General features: G+C 40.7%; 1 protein-coding gene across 1 annotated transcript in view; it reads right to left on the bottom strand.

The window, feature by feature from the left end:
- Positions 1-12903, bottom strand: part of gpr158a (G protein-coupled receptor 158a) — a 56109-nt gene that overhangs the window by 15145 nt on the left and 28061 nt on the right. The window contains exons 3-5 of the mRNA XM_020602134.1: positions 12301-12403; positions 9700-9926; positions 8142-8210 (exon numbers count right to left, since the gene is read on the bottom strand). Coding sequence (XP_020457790.1) covers positions 8142-8210; positions 9700-9926; positions 12301-12403 — 399 coding nt within the window. The remainder of the gene's footprint in view (positions 1-8141; positions 8211-9699; positions 9927-12300; positions 12404-12903) is intronic.

The following is a 12903-nucleotide window of genomic DNA, read 5'->3' as shown; positions in this document are numbered from 1 at the left end:
GATTCTGAAATATTACAGAATATGATGAGGCTCACGTTCCAGCTCCAGTGCTTACTGTAACACAAAACCCACTGCGTGTTCCCACTGGACTCTCAGCTCTCCTCAGTTCATCTGATACAACAAGGTAATTTGCCATCCCCCAGTGCTCATATTGATGCTCAGACCAATGTCAATACTCATATTTTATGGCAAAAATAAGCATAGTCATTGTCCTCTGACTCTGCCGTGACCCTCATGCAAAATAATGCTGAGGCAAAAGGCATAACACAAGCCATTGGTTTTAGCACTGCACTTTCCATCAGGAGGGATTCTGGGAAGAGTCTGGCCCTGACCCTCTGACAGGCTTCTCTTAATGCTAGTGTGTATAAAAACTAAGATCAGTTTCTGCCCCCTTTCTCTTTTGAACCCTTCCATTAATAATCAATGCTAAGTGCTGGGAATCTAGGACTCAGAGCTGTGGGAAAGGGGAGGGATCAGGTGTTGTTCCCATGTGTGTCTGCGCAAGAGTGCATGTGAAGGGATTGAGAGGATCAGGGTGCTTTATACCTATCTAATGGACATCAATATCGAGGAGACAATTATCAGCACACTTACTAGTCTTTAGCCTGACCCCCCTTGTTCGTCTCGTCTAAGCTACAGCATGAGTACAGACTTCTGGAAATGCTGAGTGAGCGCTCCCAGCATCTACAGTAACAGGCCTCTTAAATTTGCTGATTATTCAGAACAGCAGGGGAAACACTTAGAAATCTTATTTTTGAAACATCTTTCTTAAAAGATGCCACCATTTTATAAAGTAAAGTGCTTTACAGTGTCTTTCAGTTCAAAAGAATGACATCTTTAAGAAACATCTGGGGTTTTATTTTGGTTCCAGGCAGGCAGGTGAACACGTCCCAGGTGGATGTCTCCCTGCTGATGAAGTGCATCTGCTGGCCTAGTCTCCAAGTTCCCCAGACACCTGATTTAACAACCTGGTTTTACATCCTCCCTCCAAAACAAAGTCTTGTTGGGTGTAAACTACATAACAGGACAAAACATTCTAGAGATGCTCACATAAGAAGTGATGTAAGTAACTTTCACTGGCAGATGAAAATTTCTGAAGTTGTGGAAGAGCACAATAGACACTTGTACTAGTGCTGGATGGCTGACAACAGCACTCAGTGATAGTGTTTTTTTAAGGCTTCAGTTTCTGTTGATTTACTACCAGGACTATTTTTCTCATTAAGAAGACATTTAGACCATATTTTCAGAGATTCTTTGTTTCCCCATTGCTAAGTAATGTAGTCATTCAAATGTTTAAAGGAATCACGTTTTGTTTCTGGACAATGACAGGATTTTACTGGTTGTTGATGGCAGCATTAGCTGTTGCTGGGGATTTAAACCATGATGGTGTACATAAACTACTGCTTGTCCAAGAGAGAGAGGGAAATATAAACTGACTTTTATACTAATAGGTTGTTTCTTTGCTCAGATATTTAAAGAAAGTCAAGACTGGCTAAAACAAATAGAAGCAGCTGACACCAAGCGAGAGGCGGGGTCCACCTTAAACAGGTCACCATTCACAGGGCGGACACTAAGAGACTGACAAACACTCTCACTCGGACAGGAAATTTAGAGTCACCAGTCAACCTAAGCTGCATGTTTTTGGACTGTGGGAGGAAGACGGAGCACCCAGAGAACCCACGCAGGCAGGGGGAGAACATGCAGACTCCACACAGAAAGGCATCGAGTCAGCTGGGGCTCAAACCCAGAACCTTCTTGCTGTGAAGCAACAGCACTAACCACTGTGTCTACTTTCCAGTAGAATATTTAACAATGGTCAAGGTAAAGTGAGGAGTGAAAAAGAACAGACCATTATGACAAGAGCAGGGCTCACACACTCACCTACTCATTCACACACAGTCACTTCATTTGCAGTTTGCAGCTGTCTTTCATGCCTAATCATCTCTCATTGCAGCACCCACCAGCTGGCTCCACACAGAAATTCACCACGAACGTAGTGTCCCTGTTCGTATGACTGTGACGCAAGCCAGACATTCACTTTAATGAGCAGTGTGAGCACAGATTCATCTGCACTGTTTGTGTTGACATCAGCCTGCAGACACCTGTTAGCTAACATTAACTCCTGGCAGGAACAGACTGAATGAAGCAGAATCGGTCATCTAACCTTGCCGAGTCACATCAATCCCAGCAGCTGCAGCAGGTCCATATAGACTTAACTACTCACACTGGAGGAGAATTGTCTTATACCTAGTTGTTCATCCTGCTTGATTTAAAAATACCAAAGGCATAAATGGAATTAAATACGACTTAAAATGAAGCCAGGTGACCTCAATAATATAAACAGTGTTAATGCCCAACTTTAATGAAAACACCAACTCTGGCTCTTTAAAGTCCCCAAAGGCTTCATGTGAGTACAATAACACACCCACAGCCAAAGTCTGACGCCCAACTCGATGCACCACACAGCATACACAAATCATTTTGTGCTAGACCACTTTAGATAATTAGCTCTCACTGTAGGGCAAACAGGAGACATTTAACCAACAAAAAGGAAAGTCGGTGGATTCTTTTATTAGAATAATGTGGTTAGCATCTAAACACACTAGCGTGTAATTAACTGGTAATGTGTAGACAATAAAAATGCAAATGTGCGAGAGCAGGTGGGTTAATGCGGAGGGTGAAAGCTTCATGGACTGATCCCATTTTCTCTCAAGGTCAGAGTCTCACAGTGTATTGATCACATAGGATGTCAGAGCTCTCTCTCAAAGCCCTGAATGACTTTATGGCACTCAGTCATTTTTCTAATTCTCATTTTCTTAAGAAACATTCCAGCATTTTTTGATGGAACTTTGCAATTTGCTGGTTGCACAAATGGCGTTATTTTTGTGTGCACATGCAAGCGTGGCAGTTCAGCAGTGTTCACACCATGAACATGAACCATGAATAAAGAAAGATCGAGCCTGACAAGAAGATCGGCCTGCAGTGTGGATGTAATGAGAGTGGTGTGGAGAGGTCTGCACTGTTCTCTTTTATCCTGGTATTATATACTGTAGCCAATGTTGTGGCCATTTTTCAGTTTTGCACCCTAAAGAAAAAGAATGCATAAAGGCAATCCCTTCAGAAACTTAATATTTATATAGTTTCTGATAAAATTCACAAATAAATGTGTTGAGAACTTCATAAAGTGAATCACCTTTCAATTTCAATTGTGCCTGTTAGAACAATAGTACATGCATTCAAAATAAAATTGTGGTTTAAAAGTTGCTGGCAGCTGTGATGGGCAGAAGAGCAACCTCTCAGTAAAAGAGCACTTACTGAAATGAAAATGGCAAAATAAAATATTACATACTAGTCATCTCATGTAGTATAAATATATCCGTTTTATGATTTAAAAAACATGAAAACCAAGTGCTGAAAACATTTGTCACAACAACAGGCACAGCTGAAATTCAGCCTTTTGTTATCACAGTTTCTTTGGAATCTCCTACCAGCTAAAATGACTTTCAACCATTTAGTGTGTCTGTCTCCATCTGAGGAGAGATGTAGTAGGGATGGTGCAACCTCAGGAATGATTCTGCCACAACAAAGCTCTCATGCTACTTTTAATGTTTGGACATGAAGTGTTGACAGCTATCAGTGCGCTCATGCCCTGCCTTTTCTGGTCATCTCCTGCACATTCCCTGTGTCTTCTTTTTTTCTAAGCTGCAAAACATCTTTAATATAAGAGAGTGGAAGCGAGCACCAGTGCGAGCAGAAGAGAGGTGGGGTGTCCATTTTTATATGAAAGCTGACACTCTCTGCCACATGGGATGGACAGCTTTCTGGAGGGAGGTAATGGTTGTTTCTCATCCCGCTGCTCCCTGAGGTGGCCTGAGTGTAAATTACATCTAGCTTGGCCTCTGAATAGTCAATACTAGAACTGGTTGGCGCTTGTCTCCCACAATTCCCTTTCCTCCTCATCACCAGATAGCTTCTGAGAGATATTCCCATCTTGCCTGGGCACAAAGGAATGCAAGAGGTAGGAAGTAGCCTGCCTACATGTGGGGACGCTATCTTTATTTGCATAATCTCATACATATCTCTGCCCATACAAATAGAAGGAACACCTCAACCTTTACAGTTTATCCTCAATTTCATCTTGGTGAACATATGTTTTGAGATCACTTTGTAGAAGGAGAAAGGGAAGTGAAGTATGAAGGAAGGTCTGCAACCCTCTAAATCCACTCAAGTCAGATTGAAAGTGTCAGAACAGCTTGGATGGAAGGCAGAGCAGAACAAGAAAGAGAAATGGGTCTGTCAGGTCAGGATACGTTATCCCCTGGCCATACAGTTTCTCATTAGCCCCCTGATGAGATGTGTTGCCCTGCCCGCCAGCCCTGCCTTTGGCTGAAGTCCCACATCGGACAGGTGGAAAGACAAAGAACAAGGGAATTAGGCTCAAAAGACCGCTGGATTGAAAACAACAGGTTTTCTTGAGAAGAACACTGAAGACATTCTCTACTCTGCCCTGAACAAAATTAGGTTTAATTTAATAGGGGAACAAGATTCAGGAAAAACACGGGATGTGGACAAGACAAAGACAGGAATTATGACATAACCAGGGTTTTTCTTTAACCTTATAAATAAATAGTTTTGCTTGTATAGAACTTGTAGCTTCAAACTCATGAAAAACTCAGATGTCAGTTGCAAATTAGTAGCTCAAGTTCATTTAACATCCAAAAGACTGACAGGTTTTCATCCAAATCTAGTGCTTTATAACTGAATTTCCAGAAAATCAGCAAAAGAAAATGCTAATTAATGAATGTTTTCACCCACCCTAACAATGCAAATGGTGTCACCAATTCTCCAGTCAGGTGTATTTCAACCATTACAGAAGAAAAGAGGACAATAAGATGATATGACGCTGTCCGTTAAAATGATAGACAATGAGAAAGTCGATAGTATCCTCTGCAATAGACTGTTAGATAGTTTGGCATATAAAATGGTGAGGCCTGTGTCAGTTGTGTTTAACATAGACTCGGGTAACATGGACTCAACTCAGACTCGAACACTGGGAACTTGACTACAACACTGCTGTATATTCGGTAGTATACATTGTATAGGATATGATTTTCTCATCTAGAAGGTGAAACAGTTTGTCTTATTATTATTATTATTGCTCTTGCCATCACCAGCTAATATAACATGGAACAAAACACTGCAGCAATGAATGCTTAACGCAAAAACTGCTGCCAAAACTAAAAATAGCAACTTACAGTTTACCACCTTCACGTGTGTTAATATTTATGAATGCATAAGCAGCAGAGCAGGAGGCGTGGCATGTCTCACAGGGGAGAGCATGCAGGGAGAAAACAACAATTAGTGTAGGCTCTGTGGCAGCCTGGAGCACACAGATGGAATGGGAAATAGGGAGGGAAAGTTAAGCTGTATATTGTGTTTGCATGCTGCTAAGTAAGCAGGTTGTTACTGACTCATATCAAGTAAGAATCATGCACAGTCCAGATCAAACAATAAATCCAGGGAGCAAGGCAAAGTCACAAGGACATGGTCCTGACACTAGGAACAATCAGGAACACTGAGGCTAACAGGCTAGCTTCATAGCACATAGAAAATCTGGCAAGGAATGAGTGCTGGTTGCTGCCTTATATGCTAACTGAGTGATTGGGCCATGGATGGCATAAGACCCATTAGGCAAACCTAGTCTCACAGCTAGGTTATTGGAGTACATTAAAAATTATTCTAGGATATCCTACCTTAATCAAAGTAAATGAAAATTGTTATGATATGAGCGGTGACCAGGAAATTAAGTGAAATTAAGTTAAAAGAGGAGAAAGTGGAGAATGGTTTGTTGTTCCCCGATATACATTTTCTAGCAATAATATTGTGAAAATATTATTGTGGTCATGTGACTGGGTTATTGCTGTTTCCATGATGAAAAAGATCCATAAAGCTTGGTTGTGTGATATACGATGTTGTTAATGTTGACAATTTGTCCTCCAGCTGTAGGTGCATTATTTAATAAGACACCCCTATGGGTCATGTGAGAGGGAAGGGGCAAACAACCACATGGATTGTAAAGATTGGGGGACTTGTGGCACCATAGTGCAATGCATCTGATTCATTACTCTTGTCTGAATTTATTTTTGGTTTGAATGGAGGAACTGCTGACATCTTTAAAAAAAATAACAATAGCATTCCAGACTCTACTCACTTTCCTTCAATCTCAGCTTTCCTAGCAGCATCAATAACAAGCTGCCAAAAGACAAACGCAAGGCTGGCAAGCTAATCCAGGGATCACACTGTGAATCACAAATGCATGTCTGCTCTCCTCCTGTCTCATCTCCACAGCCAGACGGAAATAGCAGGCTCTGGCACTGCCACACTTTTGCCTCTGTCTTTCTGCACTCCCTGTTCTTCTCTCCCCTCTTTTGATTTCAAAGCAAGAGGTATGAAGTTATTACATGTGACACACTCAAGAGAGAAAGAGGGGGAGATATGGTATTACTCCACAAAGAAGATGCCCCAGAGCAAAGTGAGATGTATCTCCTGGTGCTTAATAACAGGGGAATTATTTAAAATAGAAGCAGCAATAGCGGTGGGATTTTTCTGAATCTATATTTAGATTGTGAGTGATGCATTTCACTGCACAGCCATGGCTCATGTGGGATTCACAGAGAAAACATGGATATGTATCATGGTGGAGATCAAGTCAAGATCTAGCAAGCTGCACAGAGCCATGAAGAAAGTTCATATTTTCACAGGATGGCAGTGAGATATTTTATCAAAGCAAACTCAGTCATGTTCACAGAGACCAGTACAGCATGACAGTACAGAATCATCTCAATCAGAGCATTAAAACTAGCTCCCTTACAAGCAATCTACTTCTAGCATTTGCTGCCACCACTAGATCAGCTAGATATCAACTCTGTTCATTCATTCGTTGACTAATAACCTGACTCCTCAGCTTGCATTCACTCTGCAAATTTCAGATATTATTTTCCAGTACCTTGTTGTAGCAAATTGCACCAATTAGTCGACCCAAAATCATTTGGCTTTAATTACAGTTACCATGCACTGCTTCGCTAAACATATAGCTCCACATGAATGCAGCTAAATTGTTATTTCCCCAAGCACCTGAGAGGATATATGTAGATGCTGGACTGAGTCTTGTCACAGTGTGGCCATTTTCAACTGGTGCAAAATTACACAGCAAGTTAAATATTTTGCTTTTTTTTTCTGTGAATGTTTCGGCTCCGTTACAGTGTTAATCCATTTTTACCTCCACCAAGGAGATTTTTTTTTGTGTGTCTGTGTGTGTGTGTGTGTGTGTGTTGGTTAGCAGGATTAAGGCCAAACGGCTGGATGGATCATCAGTACAGACATTGGTGAGGACCAACCCTGGAAGTGATTAGATTTTGGCTAAAAAAAGGTCAAGATAAAAAAATAATAATAATAAAATATCCCTAGCTTTAACATGGGGTAAAATTTTTAAAAATCATGTCTCTGTCAAATGTCAAAATCATTTGAAATTTCATACATATGTATGGTGCCAGTGTCTAGCATCAGACAAAATTTCATCTGGATCTGATCTGAACTCCTGATCAGACAGCCATTTACATTTAACATCGAAAAACCATTGGAAAGCATGACCATATCAAAAGTGAACAGAGTTTGTGTTAAGAATACCAGACAAATGTTTTGTGTGGATCTGAATGAGTGCTCTCTGGATATAGCAGCTGGAGTGGCTGTTGTGTTGACAGGCTGCTGGGTTTAGTGTCCTGCTGTGTGTACAGTAGCAGGGGGTCACCAACAAGCCCTGGGATATTTGTCTCTGCCAGTCTTGTTTTATCACATGCACACCTTTGCTGTGGAAACCCTGGTTATCACAGCTCCATGCAGCTGTGAAAAAACACAGCCTAAATGATATGATTTATGAACAAAGGTTTGTGGCGTCTGACAAGGTAAACAATCCTGCTTTGTGCCGCTGCTTCTGGTTTTGTTTGAGATGACTGAACAACAGTGTGAAAAGAAGGTCCATGTGTGAAATGTGTCAGGGAGGCTTTTGTTTCCAGCTCAAAGAATCGTGACATGAAGCTAATATGTCCAGAGGTGGGAAATGTAATCAAGTGTCTGAGACTTACCGGAAAGTAAAGAAGCAGAGCTCCACTCAAGATGGCCTCCAGCAGGACCAGACCTGATGCTCGGATACTCTATCAAAAAGAAGCATACAATAAACATTAAACTTCTAATTTATCAACCATAACCTATTTGAACTTGCAATGGTTCATTTTTGACCACTTGGAGGTGGCACAACAGGGTTTAAATGCAACACTGAAATACTAGACAGTTATTATAGCAAAAAGTTCTTAGAACAACATTAGTGTTCAGTGGGAGTCCTGCTTTTGCCACCCAACAATATTCACTCACTTTATAGCTATGCTTAGCTATGTATAGCTATGTAGCTACTTTGTCTGAACTTCATTCACTATCTACTTGCCAACATTGTCTTTTCTTGGTGCCAGACAGGTATGTTTACCTGAGCATTTTCATTAAAAACAGCTCCCTATTGCTGCTGGAAATAATAAATACCGATGAGAGGTGATGACTGTGGATCCAAACAGTAAAATTATTCAACAACAGTAAGCTGAAAGACAGTAAAACATTAGATAAAGCTGAGGGAAACTTGGAAAGCTGGATGCAAAAGCAATTTATGTTCTGGTTTGCAGAATTATAATGTCCAGAATTTCTATATTATGATACTTTTTCATTTTCTACCAAACAGATATAAAGCAGTTTGCTAAATGTTTAGCAAACTGCTTTATGTCATTTATACTGCAGGAGGTTTAACAAAAAAACAAAAAAAAACAGGATCACATTACTCCAGGCACATTTGAAAAGAGGAATGGAGTCTTCTTCAGTGTTGGTTGAAAGAGAACAAAGTACAGTGAAAGCTGCTGCCTCCAGCACCTTTTATATGGCTCACCATTTGAGGCATTTTCTATGCACCTTAAATATATTTAACAACATATCGTCCTGTAATTGACAAGATGCTTGAGGGGGCTTTCAAAGAGCAGAAGATAGCTGTGGCATCCATTTAAAAATACATACAAAAGACAACGCAAAACACTAACCACAGCTACAGCATGTAAACCAGATGATTAATGTTTACCTTGCTTAAAATTAAAAAATAAAAATAAAAAACTACAGTCCAAACTTGTTTTTAAAAATGAACCATTTTAATTTATTAAAAAGTCTTTGAAGACCTAAGAAACTAAGCCTTTAACTTATTTTGATAAGATTAATATGGATTACATAACTAGCCTTTAAATTAGGACAAAGCCCTGGGGCATCTAAAAATTTCATCTGCCTTCACTACTGTGAGACAACCTTCATTTGACCCTGGCTAATATAATGATAAAGTCCAATGATCCATGGGAGATGGAGCAGCGAGATGCTCCTCTGTCGGGAACATGAAGAATCTTCAAGCTAATCCTCAGGTCTTATGCTCATAAGAGAGCCTTTAATTAAGCCAATTAATTGACAGAAGCAATTGGAGGCTCAGAGGATTTCACAAGTTCTGTCAAAGGTTTACTTGGGTTTAAGTGAGCGACACCTGTGTAGTAGGCCTATTAATCACTCAGTGTCAGAGAAACCGCAATAAAGGAACCAAATTCGGTGTTATGAGCATGTAGCGCCTACCTTATTTCGGCGAAAATGGTAGATAAGCACCATGCTAACAAAGACAGTCAGTATGCAAAGGCACTGGAAAGAAAGCACAGCCATGCGAAGAGGGCTGTCCTCTCGTGCCACACAGGGGGTGTCATCCTTACAGTAGGCACAGCCCTGCTGGCATGGCAGGCAGTCGCTCGAAGAGCCCTCGTCTGCACTGGGGCCACTGTCTGCAGCTTTTCCCTTTCTTCCCATCCCTGTCAAAGACAGCAGTATGGAGTACATACTTAATTACAAATATTCAAGCCAGTAGATCTCAGGACAATAAATAAACACTTGAAATCTTGAAATTAATGGTGCAGAATCTTTATAATGTGAAAATCTGGAAGCAATAAACTCTTGAAACTGTAAAAGTAACCGGTTGAAGATTAATAGGTAAACAGTTGAAATTGTTAATAGTAAATGTACTGTATTAAAATGTACCACAGAGGCTTCAAAAGGTGGAGAAGTTTGGTCACACTGAACAGCACTGACAAAATGCATTGAATGTGAAACTAAAAGCCAAGAAAAATCTAAGAGGAAAAGAAGAAGCTAGTGGACTTGTTATTGGTTTGTGTAGAAATCCCCTGATAGATGCCCATGTGGTTGTATAGATAACAGATGGTGAATTTATACAAAGCATTTATAAAGGCTCCATTTGAAACAACCATTGTCTCAGAGATTTGCAGGGATTTTGCCTTTAAAAAGAAACTGGCCTATTTTTCAAAGCTGTGACTCCACACATCATTGATCTTTTCAGAAGTGCTACTTATCTCCCAGGCAATGAGTCATATCCTTTAGCTCATTCTCACTGGTTTGTTGCTCCAACATTTGACTGACAGGCAAAGGAAGCTTAGCTAAACTCTCCCTCATATTTATCTGCAAGATCTACAGTGGAAGATCACTGGGAGACAAAGGAAACTGAGTTGCACTGGTTTCCTTTGCAGTGTCAAGGATGTCCCCATGTGGATTAACAAGCTTGTTATTGGCCCCAAGGTGGACCAGACTGCAACACTATGCCTCACTAACAGGCTTGCCTCTCCTCTTTATTACTGTGTTCTTGAAGGCACACACACACACACACACACACACACACACACACACACACACACACACACACACACTAAGCAGTGTGAACATGGACATTTGTGTGCCCTCATGGCAAACAAACAGCACAAGCAGGCAGGAGCAAATGGCACAGAGTCCCAGCTCTCTTTTCTGTGCATGAAGGGGGATATTTTAGAGCGACAAATGGGCACAATGAGATGGTAGAAAAACTGACTGAAGGAGGGGAAATGGGTGAAAAGGGGGTAAAATTGAAACACACAGAGGAACATGCTGTACAAGGTTAGAGTGAGATAAGGCAGGCAGAGTGGATTGAGATGAAAGTATGGCAGAGACTGATGGAGGGTAGCTGAAATCCACTGGGGTTTTATGTCTGTAAAAGCCTTTTTTTTAATTAACTCACAGCACATAGAATAAACTGACAATGGTAACTACCTTTAAAACATATTTCTGGAGCTAGCAGTAACATGCACCCCTTATGTTTACCTAGTTATAAAGATGAAGATGTTATATAATGCAATAAGGTGAAATGGTGATGCAGTGGTTAGTGCCTCACAGGCTCCAAGCCTCCAACTTACATGACCCATATGGTCATTTGTCCCTTCATGCGACCCATAGAGGCAACTCATTAAATAGCACTCCTATGGTCACAGGAGAAGCAATCTTGCTAAATTTAACAATGTACATGACACCACTAACCTTTACAGACTTTTATCCGTTAGCTAGCGTGCCAGCTAACAGCAAGCCACTGTAACTCTGTTGTCTTGCAAACTGTCATAAACATGACAGTAAGATTATGAAACCTTCACAGTTTCATTATGTTTTGCCACACAAAACACTTAGTTATGATTAGAAACAAAAATGACATTGAGGGAAAGAATCTGCACAGACATTTAGGGAAAAAAATCTTAGGAACAAACACCCCTGAAAAACAAGCCACACACTGGAATTAAACTCAGCTCTCCTGAGGGAAAGTCCTGTGTTGTGTGTACCTGCCCATCCACCCCAACTTCCTCCTAAAGCAGACTTTTCGAGTCTCCTTTCCTCCAGTCATAATTAATACCAGTTGTGATATGCTGCCAAACTACGACAGGAGGACAGTATCAAAGCAAAACAAAGTAACAAAATTATCCTGAATCAAGGTTTAGTTTTTCCATGGCTTTTAAACCACATATCATGGACTTCATCAGATGAGAAAAATGCCTTAAAAAGCTTTGTGTAACCTCAAAAATGAACTTTGCTCAAAACAAACTAATCTAGTTCTAATTTGTTAACTCTAAACAAAATCAATTGAGTTTTCAAAATGTCACATGATTTTGAGAATAGTGAATGTATGTATGTAAAAGTGATGGTAGTTGTTTCAGGCACCCAGAGGGAGCCAGCTGCACCAAACCCTCATCAAAAAGTAGGCTGTAATTTTTCCAAACTCTTGTATTGTTACCTTGCACGGACACATCGTGATCACGACAAACAGAATTTTACCTGTGATCATTAAAACAAGAGACTGATGGATGTATCAGCACTTACTTGCAAACCCATTATCAGCTACTCTGTTGGGGTGGTAGAATCCTTTCTTGCAGTGGCACTTGTACTTATCTAAGACAAATCCATGCCCATGGATTGGCAAACACTGTAGAGGAGAAAAAAAAAACATGCATCAACTACCCAAAAATCTAAATAAATTAGCCATTTAATTCATCATTAAAAGACACTTTAAACACATGTAATACAGAGTGATAAGACACCAACAAGGCAATTTTTAAAAAAGCACAGCATGTAGCTGAATAGCAGTGAAGAGCATGTGGGATCAGATGTCTTGTGGGAGGGACATGGGTCTAATTATTTAAGTTGTGAGTCTCCTCTGTGCCTTTCCACCACTCACTATCAAATTAGTGAAGCTATTTCCATTTGATTGAAAGTCTGATAGGAAATTGACTGAGGGCTGCTGGAAAAACAGGAGGGGCGACAGGGGGCACCCTCAGTGCACTGTCTGCTGTTTGCCAAATTCATCCATCCATCCATCCATTTTCCTCCACTTATCCGGGACCGGGTCACGGGGGCAGCAGTCTAAGCAAAGATGCCCAGACTTCCCTCTCTCCAGACACTTCCTCCAGCTCCTCCGGGGGAATG

The sequence above is a fragment of the Monopterus albus genome, unplaced genomic scaffold (assembly GCF_001952655.1).
Source record: "Monopterus albus unplaced genomic scaffold, M_albus_1.0 scaffold3.1, whole genome shotgun sequence".
In the NCBI taxonomy this organism is placed as follows: domain Eukaryota; kingdom Metazoa; phylum Chordata; class Actinopteri; order Synbranchiformes; family Synbranchidae; genus Monopterus; species Monopterus albus.
This window is presented reverse-complemented; position numbering and strand designations above follow the sequence as displayed.